Genomic DNA, 12,160 nt, shown 5'->3' with positions numbered 1-12,160 from the left:
GCTATGGCGCGGCCTAAACATTTAGTAACTTTCTATTTATACCGAGAGGACATGTCTCTCTCTCTCTCTCTCTCTCTCTCTCTCTCTCTGATGATGCAAACTCAAAAGATGTTACAGACTCAGAATATGACGTAACTTTTGTGAAGAACGGATTATGTATGTTTATCAGCTGTCTGAAATAATTTGTATATAGTGTAAGTATATACTGAAAATTCACAACACATTCCAAATATTGCTTCATGTTGGCTTTTCGCTTGGTATACATTTCATCCTAAAGAAAAGGACGGCATATTCCTGCAAATCGTCAGTTGACTCTCCTATTCCCACATGACATTATATCCCAGAAGACGAAATTCTTCATAACCACCTCAGTGAGAACTTCAAACCATACGGACAAATTCTGTGCGCTTCCGTTAAATTCTGAAGACCAGATTTTTCACGCGTACATAAATTTCCAAAACGCAATGAACGTGACGTACGTTTCAGAGAAAATAGTCGTTTAGTGGTGTGAGGCCCATTTTAATTGCAATTAATTTTCGAGCTAGCTCATTCACATGCTTCGGACACCGCCCTATGACGTACACATTTTCCAGTACCGAATATGAATAAATACCTTCCAGGCCTTCTGCTCATGCGCGGTGCATATCCACAGGCACACAGAGAGGTGGACGGGTTCCAGAAACGCCCCTTTCTTTTATTCAGGGCTTCCGGAAACATGTAAATCCGTCAATATTTCGGGATCGATCTTCTTTTTTACCATATACAGTGCTTCCTCATGTATGCTACGTACATGACAAAGTGAAAAAGAAATTGTCTTAGAACTCAGTAATTATGCGCGCTCCTTCATGTCTGAAACATTTATTCACACTTCTGTCTTTTGACGTCAAAAAGTTTCAGAGATGCGGTTACGTAAGAAGCGAATATGATTCTCCCAGCGAATGTAAGACACTCCTTTGAAGGGAGAAGAGGAGACAAGTTGTGTGACTCCACTGCCCGCCTACAGAAATATCGCATTCACAGAGAGACGGAGAGCACTAAGGTAACATACTGACATTCGTATCTGCGTGTATTGCGTTTCATGCGTATATTCGCTGTTAGTGTTTCTTGTTTAATTATGTCAGTTAACATGAGATTAAATTCAGTAATACTGGCTCCAATCCCGTCCATTGAAGTAAAGATGATAATATCAAATTATCTTTTTTTTTGTGTGAGCGGGAATTGTGGTCTGTCACCTCAAGAGGAAACCACAGAATAATGATATCTGGAGACAGGACGCTGAGGAATATATTTGACCATTATGTGTAACAGATAGGACAAATTGGTCCATTGTCAGTCCTGATTAATTATTTGTTACTTTTATTACATATTATTAGCCTGAGGAAACATGAAAACCTGAATACATGGGATGTCTTCGCAAATGCGAGAAAGAAATACACATACAATTCTGGTCACAGAATATTTGCAAGATGTAGGTAAATACTGGGGAGTAATATTAAAATGTGTGAACGGAGAAGTTCATGAGGTAGGCCTAGGGCCACTGGGGCTGTAGTGCCAAGGGAAAAAAATATTAAAATGTATCGTATAGAATTTTTTCTAGAATTTCTTCTAGAAAATGGGAACCAGTTTTGATCTTTGGAAACAAAATTTTGATGTATCTTACTCGATAAAAGACATTTATTTATAGACAAATTTTAATATACTCTAAGGTAACAAATAATTATCAACCAACAACTAAATATTTCTGTTAACAGGTGTTCGTCCAGATTTTGCAGAAAAATGATGACACCGAAGGAAAAACAGAGTGAAGCCTCTGAAAGGAGAAAAAAATTAAATAATGATGAAGAATTTTCTGCGAACAAAGTACAGATCATGACTTTGGATTTCCTTCTTCACGTAGCTGGCATTGTTCCGCCCAACAATGCAACACCGCTCATAAGATTTTTGTACAAAGTATTTCAAACAGTGATTTTTACATTATATATATTAGCGTTGTTAGGGCAGATGATGGCAGTATATGTCAACTGGGGAAATATTCCTGTGCTTTCCAGTACAATGAGTTACACGAGTGGCTTCCTTCTATCAGTCATTCTCTGCTTGTATTTCCTACACAACAAAGATAAATTCACGAGGCTTATAGATTTGTTGAGAAATGAATTTGTGGCCAAAATTAACTCTAAGTATATCAAATTCATTGACACCGCAGAACGTCAAATTCGACTGTCAGTTACACTCTCAGCCCCTTTCGCTACTTCTTTAGGTCTCATTTCGATCGTAGCGCCATTCCTGAGTAAGAGTAGCTTTTCGAATTTTGATAACAACACTGTAACTACAGATGGGAAGAAATGGGGCAGACTGATGTTCGTGATATGGTTTCCTTTTGCAATTGAAGAGTCGCCTCAATTGGAGATAATCATGGTCTTGCAAATTATCCTCATGTGCTTTGCAGTATTAATGCTGGTTGCCGTTGATGCAACATTTCTGTTACTGATAACCCATGCAGCTGCTCAATTCAAGGTTTTATGTGCAATGCTGAATGACATGCATGAGAATATCTCTGAAGTTGAGTTGAACAGAACAAAGCAAATGTCCCCGTTGCAAGATACTGCAGAATTCAACCTTATGAAGGATCCCTTGACTTCAGCAGATGATATCACGTGTCACGAATTGGGGAGTGGAAATTCTGCAAGCCGCAAGTCTGAGACGGCGGTTCTAGAAAACTGTCACATGAACAAAGATCCGTTCCAGTTGTACCTTGCTGAATGCATCAAACATCACCAAGCTATAATCGAGTAAGTCATAGTTTTCCAGATTTACAGAACATACAGATACTTTTTTGATTGTCTCCCTTAGTCTGAGGTTTCATGCCACCATGAAATTCACTACGATTAATGAATAAGAATACGAGGACTAAAAATGTCTCTTGTATTTAGAAATCCTTTTGAAAACCGCGCTGTAACGTTTTCTGACTCTGTATTGATGTTGTAAAAATGTTTGCATTGAGAATATCTACGTCTTGAAACGAATACAAACTATTCTGAGACAAATAAGTCCCCTTCAGGTTCTTTAAAACTATTAATTTAATGTCCTTCCTAATATTATTCTCCCTTTTTGACTTTGATTTATGAAGTGGCCTCATTCCTTAATGCATTTCGAGTATATGTGTTACGCAGTTCTAACCTCTACCGTGCTTCATACCTATCTTCCCATTCCACACTCTGTGATTCTGTAACTTATATAATCTCTGAGTAATATAAATTATGAAAGTCGATGTCTCATGTGCTGCTACGTAAAACTGTGACGATATTCATATCTTGCAGGTTTGTCGCTAATATCAACGAAGTCGTGAGTTTAGTTACGTTCGTGAGGATAGTAAACTTCCCACTTATCCTGTGTATGACAGGATTTGAAATGACACAGGTAATTTCTATATAATGTATTAGTAATAATACTTTCTGGGAGTCGAGATAGCGTAGGCGGTTACGACCGGTTACGGGCTGAATGATCTAGGATTCGGAGTTCGTATCCCGGTAGGATTAAGGACTTTACATTCTCCATACCGTCCAGACCGGCTTTGGGGTCAACTTAGTCTCATAACCAATGGCTACGGGGAGTTCTTTCGATGGGGATAAAGCGGCCGGGGCGTGAAGTTTACCATTCACTTCTATTTAGTCTCGAGGCCAAGATTCTGGAACTTTACTTCGTCCCCCTATGTGTTTTGTGACCTAAAGGCTCCCACACACAGACGCGATACGATTCGGGACGATATAGCACTCGGGACGAAAGCGGTTGTTTACCGAGTGGGCCGCGCACACAGCCGCGACACTCGGGAACCTCGGGAATCTTTGACACCCGATAACCAGCTGGCCATGACTCACACTCAGTCAGTATCTATACGTACGTGAAGCGACATGGGTAGGCAGATGGAACAAATAATAGAGTTCGTCAAAGAAAATGCTTTATTGTACGATACTCGTCATCCGATGTTCAAGGATTCACGTGCTAAGGATAGAAAGTGGAAGGAATTGGCTGTTACAATGAACAGAGACAGCAAGTAGAAAAATTTGTATATATTTATATAGGGTTAAGTATACAGTAACTGTGGGCATTCTTAGTGTAGGCTATGCACCAGTTCCGTTCACTAACACGAATTCCAGGGACAGTCATCTAGTTGAAGTACGCAACAAACCGCTCTCTAATGGCGTAGCTAACGTTTGCCACCCTTGGGAGACGTAAAGGTTGGATAGGGAACATTTCTCCTTCTAATGGCTCCACTCGTAGCAGTTCTTCCCTGTACTTTTCATCACAGATTTTGAGATGTAGAAAATTATGAAGCAAACACGCTGCTGATACAAAGTGTTTTATATTTCATTCTTTCAGTTCTATGGGTATCAAAAAAATCCTCCACTTAATGGCAAGAATAGGCCTCCGGCAATTGGTATATTGTTTAGTGATATCTTCTTGCCCGATGGCTCTCAGGATTGCATCAAACCTGTCAATATTCATCCTGAAATATATATAGAACCGTTTTTCGTCCTTCAGGAGTTGAGGTATCAGTGTATAAAACTCCCCCAGTTCCTCTCTTGACAAGTTTATATCATGAATCCAAGCGATTCGTCTCTTTCGCCTAAAATACGAACACACATAGCAACCACTTATACGTACTTAATTAGAGACTCGTTATGGAATTGTAAATATTTGTACATATATATGACATACTGAATATTTGGAGGAAAAGAACTACGCAGATTTAGTGTTCAGTAAAATACTTGCCGGGATTCACCTTCGTCTTCATCAAGAGCGACAGCTAAAAGCAAATCTTCCTCCAAAGACGGATCCATGAGTATTTACCGCTGCGATACCGAGCGGTCTACCGAGTGCGCTCGGTAGACCGAAATACCGAGGCGATATACCGACTGCGATAATATCGCGTTCCTCGGAGTACCGCGCCAGTGTGCGGACCTCCATTTACCGCAATGTAATTAGATATCGTCCCGTACCGTACCGAGCTGAGTATCGCGTCTGTGTGTGGGAGCCTTAATGCTTAATTAGCTAAGCACCGGGACAACTTTACTTCTTTCTTTACCATCATAGTAGTGCCTGTACTGTAGTGGTGTCTCTTTATACCTTAGGAACACGTGGCATAACGGCCATAGTCAGCATGGAGCTGTCTCTAGAAGTGACTCGATTTGCCACTCCCCAAGACGTCAGTACTATCGTTCCAGTAGCAATAGGTTCAGGAAGGAATTAGCGAGTCCGCATTTTAATGCCTTCCTGTAATGGCATAACTTAATTTGTTTTCGGGGTGTCCTACTGGTCTGTAGCGTGTACCAAAGTCTGAAGGGGATATTTACACGCCTGGTTCTGTATGCCGCAAGAGATATGTGAAAGACAGTGGTTCCTGTACCCAAATAAACACGATTCCATAGTTACATATTGTGGACTGTTTATAGACCGCCATGTCTATTTTCCCTGAGGACTAGATCGAAGTGAGTGAACAGTTGTGTGTTCAGACCGGTTGATCTTAAGTCAGTGTGTTCTGGCACACACTGGATAGGAATTTGTGGGCCCCTTAACTGGCCTGAACACTATGAAGAAGAGAAAGTTCCTGCCGTTGCAGAGATTCGAAACCAGTTTCCCCGATTTCGATATATTTGCCTTAGTCACTGACTAATTCTTTCGTGTCATTGGTTTCTTACTACGTAGTATCGGATATTTATATCTCGCAATGAAATTGTTTCTCTGTTACAGAATCTTGGCAACCTTGAACAATTCCTTAAGTTCGCCTCTTTCTTCGTTGCAGCTCTGTACTTAATAGGAGGTTACTGCTTGTTTGGCCAACAAGTAATTGACGAGGTTCGTGTCTAAAGTTACACTTACACGTATACAGTTCTCTATCTGTCCGCACATAACTCCTGGCACTTACCACTCTGTCAGAATGCAGTTGGATGTGTGTGGATTTTCAGATTCTGAAAGCAGTGACTATGAAGAGACTAAAGTATGACTCAGAGGAGAAGGTAAGCGACGAGTAGGCGCCACAATCCTCATTCAGATTCAAGGTCGAAGAGCAAAGGAGGCAGTCAGCAATATGGCAGGGGCACAGGAGCGGGAGTTTGCTTGCTTCTGCCCCATTGGTGGGTTAGCATGTCGTCCACCTTGAAGATACCTGCAGTATGATCATCTCAAGCGTCGGTAGACTTCTACCGGACTCTACTGCATCAAATCACATAGGAGAATACTCTACGAAAATGTTGCTTGCTCAATATGCTATGTTCGATTTGAATTATGTAGGAAATGAGGCTTTCACACCGGTCGTTATGTTGACTTGCATATTCTGCGATATAACGGCATGCATTCCGTTGAAAGAGAACTGAAGTTTCTGTGGAGCTTATTGTCTGCATATTCATTGTCGAAGAAAAAGCAGGGGAAGACACCAGCTGTGCTCACTACGGTCTTAATACGGTTTCTCACTTTGCTTATTCTACGATTCAGAAGATGGAGGCAATATACTGTGGTATAATTTCTCCATGTAAGAACTGTTGAGCTCCAGAATCTGCCGTTGCCAAGTAATAAACCTACACAACAATAGGACAACAGGGTTATGCACCCCGTATTTAGGCAACAGCTCGGTAAACACCATTCCCGCTTCAGCTCATTACAGAAATATGGAGACAATTGCTGAGCAACGGGGCGATAAACATGTTTCATGAACAATACAGACTGCGTTTTCCGTTGGGTCTGTGCAAAGTGGTTATAAGGGAACTGAATTCATAAGCTAGGAGTAGTTGAGAGTACAAAGACGAGATTGGAATATGCCCTAATAAATCATGAAGATTAGCGAAAGCGCTATAATTGATTGTAATTGTATGTTCAATAGACAGAATCATCAGATCTAGAACCCACAGTTATTAGTCACGTTGCCCTTCAAATGTGACAATACGCATCCGAATTCTCAGTTGACATTCAACGGATTACACAGCGATATATTCCAGGGCATAGATATCATTATAAATTAAATTAATTCCATGCCTCACCGTACGTTTAAGTCTGTCTAGGATCTGGCTTATAATAACTTTATATAATATTAATTAATATTGCAACTGTTTTAGAGTGAGAAGGTACAGCTGGCATTCTATAGCACTGACTGGTACAGCCAGACAGCGGGATACAAAAGTCTGCTGCCTCTGGCGATCATGAGGGCCTCAAGACCGGTGACCGTGAGGGCTGGAGTCTTCTTTGACTTGTCGCTCCTAACTTTCTCATTGGTACGTGGCGTTGTTTGCAGTCTGAAGTATCTAACCGAATATTATGAGACCTTCAGGTACATCTTCTGTGTAATCTTCAAATTTAATGTATATTTTGCCTTCCTAATCTCTGTTTCAGTTGGTGAATGCTTCTTATAGATATTTCACGATGCTCATTCAACTGCATGACTCCTAAAAAGAAGATGGGCTGGGTACAAAGAAGAAGCTGACCGTAGCAATTCCAGTTTGCCCCTGTGAATAGTAACACAATGGGAACAACTGGCTTGCACATTGCGTTTGATGTATCCATACAGAAATATTTGGAGTGCATTTTTAGAAGCCATTTTTGCTGTTCGTGTTAGTTGCTTATATTTAAAAACTGTACGTATTACTATCCACACAGCTCACTGTTGTCAGCTTCAGAACATAATACCTGTTGGACAAGCCGTATAGAAGTGTTTGTATTCATGCATTCAAGGGCACTTTTTTTAATTGTCACAGATATACATGTAAAGAACATTAATTGGTACTTGACCAAAAGGTCTAAGATATCTTAAAATAAGTAGAAAACAAATTATATCATCTTTAATGTTGTTTAGAATTTAGATATTTCACTAAATGCTTTCAGCAAATTCTAAAATTTTTTCACTCATATCCACTGATACTTTGTTTTAGAATGGAAATTTTCTAAATAGAATAAATATATGATGGTTTAATGAAACGTTGTGAATTCTATTGTGAAGATGCAGGAAAATAAAAGAATAAATAGGAGAGAGATACGAGATCAAGGGAACAAGTATTGTGAGATAAGAGGAAGAGAAATAGAAGATGATAAAATATAACTTTAAGATAGTTTAACAATGTCGGCCATGGTGAAATATTTCAGTAATTCTCGCAATTATTTCAATAGTAACGTGATGTGGATTGTTGTAGGGTTCAGTATTTTATCCAGCAGTTCTCTGTGTATGCACGTAAATTTCCATTGATGGAGATGCTTTAAGAGCCACGCAATAAATATAAGTGTACTTAGCAGAAGTGTATAAGTTGCATTCCGTGTTAGTGTTCCTTTACGCCATAGCTGTAATGTTGTACACTGAACAGGATGACTTAGTTGTCAATGTCTGTAATCTAAGTGTGTGTATGGCACGAGGCCTGCTCTCTGATTGGAGAGCACTTGTAATGAATCACAGTGCAATTTAAGGGGACATTTTCTAATAATAGAATCAGTTCTCTGCAACTGCAGCACACATTCTCCTGTGGAGAGAAAACCGCCTTTTTAAAAAATGTCTGACATCAATAGAGCGGTAATACCTCACTTCAATGTTGCAGATTTATGCATTGTAATTTGAACAAAAAGTTGAAATGTTCTATCTTCTGATTATTAACGCCGTGCACTCATTTGAAAGTCAACTTTGTACCAGACTAAACGGCATCACATCTCAGAAGATAGAATCCTTCATTACCATCGCTGTAATAACCTTAAATCCTACATATATATACTCGTATATAATATTTGTAGTTTCCTTTAATGTCTGTAAGTAGCAACTGTATTCATTATAGAATGGTGAGATAATAGAAGAATTGTAATAAAAGAAAGGGAGTGATCGTGACCTATTTTGAAGTAATATCCCAGAATTTGCCTATTTTTTAGTCATTACTCATCAGCGCGAATGAAAATACAGAAATTTGTGCATTGCGTATATACTCACCAGTGCTCTAACGAAACGTCGTATTCTTGTAATCAGAAGCTATTGTCAGTTACAGCTGAAATATTAAGTTAACCAAAGGAATGCACATTGAAAGTTAAAGTTTTAAGTCCAGTTATGTAAAAGGTAAGAATGAGTTGTATCTATGTTAAAGTATTTAAGAATTTCCTGGCAGGAAAATGTCCGGGGGGGGGGNGGGGGGGGGGGGAATGTATGTTCATTTCACACCTATAAATATGTAAAATTCATGAAGACAGAAGAAAACCGACTTGAAGGTTTACTGTGGGACAGTGTAACTCTCTGTTTCTTGTCGCTGTAATAGTTCTCAAATAATGCGTCGAAACATCACGGAAATTAGATCATCAGAACACAGGTGCGTCATCCTGGAAAGAAAATGGGTGCACAGAGAATGTTCTTTGTGAACCTGTACAGAAAATTCCAGAAAGTTGGCTGAAGCTGAAATACATCTGATATATGTCCGGGAGCTTATCGTATTGAATGACCTCCGGAGCACTGAAAACGTTGAGTAAGTTTTTATTGTAGATCTCCTTCGTCCTTCCAGGGAAATGCTAAAGCATTACGCCGAATCATGCCACGAAAATTTCTTTCCTTGGAACGATAAGCCATCCAGTGTAAACCAATTTATTATTTTGTATCTTGTAGAATTTTACTGGGTAACGACCTCGAAACAAACAACAAAACAACATCCGTTTCCAAGCAACGACAGCGACATAAGCAAATATATCACAACCGTCACTGGGTAACGCCTTTGCAAAGACGTTCCCACGGAAAATTTTGGAGCACAGCAGCGAAATGATGTTTTCTACGCGGTCCTTAACGAGATGTTATAACCGAGACAAGTTGTAAGTCAGTAGTCGAGTGTAAGGGAATCAGTGAAGAGAAGATTTATTCCGTGCAGTTAAAAAATCCGCACTGTTAGAAGGCGTTACCAGGGAACAACTGGTGAAAACAGACTGGAAATGTTCAGCAGTTATTTGTAAATTGTGTAGATCAGCGATGGCGCTATAGTTAAGTGTAGTCACGAGTCGTGTGTTGAAGTGGTCAATAATTCCAATCTCCAATCAAAAGCCTTTCGAGAATCACTCTAACACGTGACAATATGTAATCCAGTTTATAACGCGTTACATGTTTCGGTCCGTTTGAGTCTTCTTCAGGCCCGAAACAGTATAAGGAACCTGATTTACAATTTTTGTAGGTCTTATATGATAATGAACGATGGAGTGGTTTGAATCCGTAAATGTTGAACATAATCAGTAAGAAATCTGTATTTATATCTTCTGATATGGGGTTTTATTTAATTTCTTAAACGTCTCTACCTCCTGTTAATCAGCGCAGTGCTATTGCATATGTCCGATATATTATTTTAATTTTAAACAATATTAGCAGGAACCGGTTTGGATTCGTAATAATAAATTTTCGAACGTAGAGCCCCTACGGTTTATGTAACACTACAGAACAGTATAACATTTTACAAAAATCATTATATATAGATATACAGTGGCGCTTCTAACCGGCCTCCGTAGTCTAGAGGTAATGTTCCCACCTCATGACTCATAGTACGCGGGTTCAAATACCCGGCGGAGGTCGTCGAATTTTTAAGGGCGGAAAAATTCAGGGAACAAGTCCTCCGGGAGGGACTTTAAGCCGTGGGTCCCGTGTCGTAGCTTTACGGCACGTAAAAGAACCTCATATCTCCAAAGGAGGTCACTGAGCCAAATTACGGACGTTTCCCGCCCAACAGCAGTCTCTAATACCTCTGGTAGATGGGGGAAGCATTATGGATACCTCTCAGCTAGTAGAGCCGGTCTCGCTGGCTGGGCGGGACTGATGGTAAGCACCAGTACCGGTAGGATATAGAGAATGGTAGAAATCATAGAAGGAAGCACAATGGACCAATACAGGTCTAAGTGCATGGGGAAACCCACCCTCTCCAATAACTAACTAACTACAGTGGCGCCCCTGGTTCGAGGCCATATCAGGTCATGTGGGATTTGTGGTGGACAGAGTGGTATTTTGGCAGGTTTTCACCGAGTACTTCGGTTTCCCCTGCCAGATCTCATTCCACCGACTGCTCCACACTCATCATCTCACATCCGGGGCCGGTACAGTAGGTCAGTTAGTGGCCGACGTGCCCTGAAGAGCGTTGTGCTGTGGAGACATGACTGCCGAAGTACAGCAACCCTTCGGGATCGCAATATTAGCCCTGCAAACTATGTTAGGCCGGTCACGGTAGCCGAGCGGTCTAAGGCATGCACTGTCTTCGTTCGCTCGGAAGCCGAGATCGTGGGTTCGAATCCCACTCAGTGCATGGATGTTTGTGTGCGTTTTTCTGTGTTTGTCTACAGGTAGAGGCCTTGCGACGAGCTGATCACTCGCCCAAGGAGTCCTACCGAATGTGTAAGATCTAGAAAAACCGAAGTGAACGGAGTTCATGGAGGTAGGCCTAGGCCCACTGGGGCTGTAGCGCCAAGGAAAAAAAAACTATGTTAGGCTTCCTGCTTAACTTACGCGCTGTTCCCCCAGCAAATAGTTAACCTTTCACGAGACTAAGAAGCGTAAAAAAATGACTCTACGTACCTACTCTAGTTGAAGGATAGTTCACACAATATGTTAAGAAATATTTAAGTTTTATCTCGAGTTCAGGGGATTGAGCAGAGGCTTCCTAACTTGGAGCCTTGGGTTTGGTTCTTCATGTGGTGCACAAAGTGGCACTGGGGTAATTCTTCTCGGAGTTCCTTTAATTTTCCTCTGTCAATAATCATTCCAGGCCGGAGGGTAAAACTGCCAACTCATTGCCATGTAGTAAAGGTAACCCTCAACCAACTTGATATATTTCTCTTTATATTTTAAATGAAGTTAGAGAATCCATGATATGTATACAGTTGTCGTCTTGTAGTGCACTCAATTTCACCTGTTACTTATTTTAATTATGACACATAAGATGAATAATCTTAACAAGTTTTAGTGTGTGTAAATTCATTATAGTTGACAAATACGCACTTTTTAAATACTTTTTAAATAATTTTATAAAGGCAAGCAATGAAATATATTAGCGTATTTAGGGCACCTGATGATGGCACTATGTTGCCGAAACATGTCGTGAAGTAACAGGTGAAACTGAGTGCACTACAAGACGGCAACTGTACACATATGATGGATGAAAATCAGTGCAACAGGACGCTAAAATACAAC

The 12,160-nt window shown here is 40.3% G+C and overlaps 2 protein-coding genes across 5 annotated transcripts in view; both read left to right on the top strand.

Annotated features, from left to right (window-relative positions):
• The first annotated feature begins 565 nt into the window (after positions 1-565).
• LOC111871935 (odorant receptor coreceptor-like) lies at positions 566-8,851 on the top strand. Of its 4 annotated transcripts, none has more exons than XR_002844132.2 (6): positions 566-1,039; positions 1,752-2,789; positions 3,318-3,417; positions 5,749-5,853; positions 5,964-6,131; positions 7,107-7,193. XR_002844132.2 is itself a non-coding variant. In XM_023865357.2 (6 exons), exons 2-6 carry the CDS (start codon positions 1,777-1,779, stop codon positions 7,435-7,437), a joined length of 1,431 nt encoding a protein of 476 aa, XP_023721125.1. In that variant the 5' UTR covers positions 566-1,039; positions 1,752-1,776; the 3' UTR covers positions 7,438-8,851. The 4 variants fall into 4 exon arrangements, 3 of the variants coding, with proteins under 3 accessions (XP_023721125.1, XP_023721126.1, XP_023721127.1); XM_023865357.2 differs by lacking the exon at positions 5,964-6,131 and adding an exon at positions 7,381-8,851 and having other exon boundaries at positions 7,107-7,262; XM_023865358.2 differs by lacking the exons at positions 5,749-5,853; positions 5,964-6,131 and adding an exon at positions 7,381-8,851 and having other exon boundaries at positions 7,107-7,262.
• A 1,864-nt stretch (positions 8,852-10,715) lies between these two features.
• The window catches only part of LOC111871927 (odorant receptor 83a), a gene marked incomplete at its 5' end in the record, with an annotated part of 12,372 nt that continues 10,927 nt past the window's right edge, over positions 10,716-12,160 (top strand). Inside the window, one exon of the mRNA XM_023865339.1 lies at positions 10,716-10,763. Within this exon, the coding sequence (XP_023721107.1) occupies positions 10,716-10,763 (48 nt within the window). The remainder of the gene's footprint in view (positions 10,764-12,160) is intronic.

This window comes from Cryptotermes secundus, unplaced genomic scaffold (assembly GCF_002891405.2).
Source record: "Cryptotermes secundus unplaced genomic scaffold, Csec_1.0 scaffold2225, whole genome shotgun sequence".
NCBI lineage: Eukaryota > Metazoa > Arthropoda > Insecta > Blattodea > Kalotermitidae > Cryptotermes > Cryptotermes secundus.
This window is presented reverse-complemented; position numbering and strand designations above follow the sequence as displayed.

Bases quoted from the DNA above. Each gene is read 5' to 3' on its own strand.
- LOC111871935 (XM_023865357.2), top strand. From the start codon at position 1,777: ATGATGACACCGAAGGAAAAACAGAGTGAAGCCTCTGAAAGGAGAAAA. The intron at 3,418-5,748 runs GTAATTTCTATA...TCTCTGTTACAG, and splicing joins CAGGATTTGAAATGACACAG to AATCTTGGCAACCTTGAACA. The intron at 5,854-7,106 runs GTTCGTGTCTAA...CAACTGTTTTAG, and splicing joins GCCAACAAGTAATTGACGAG to AGTGAGAAGGTACAGCTGGC.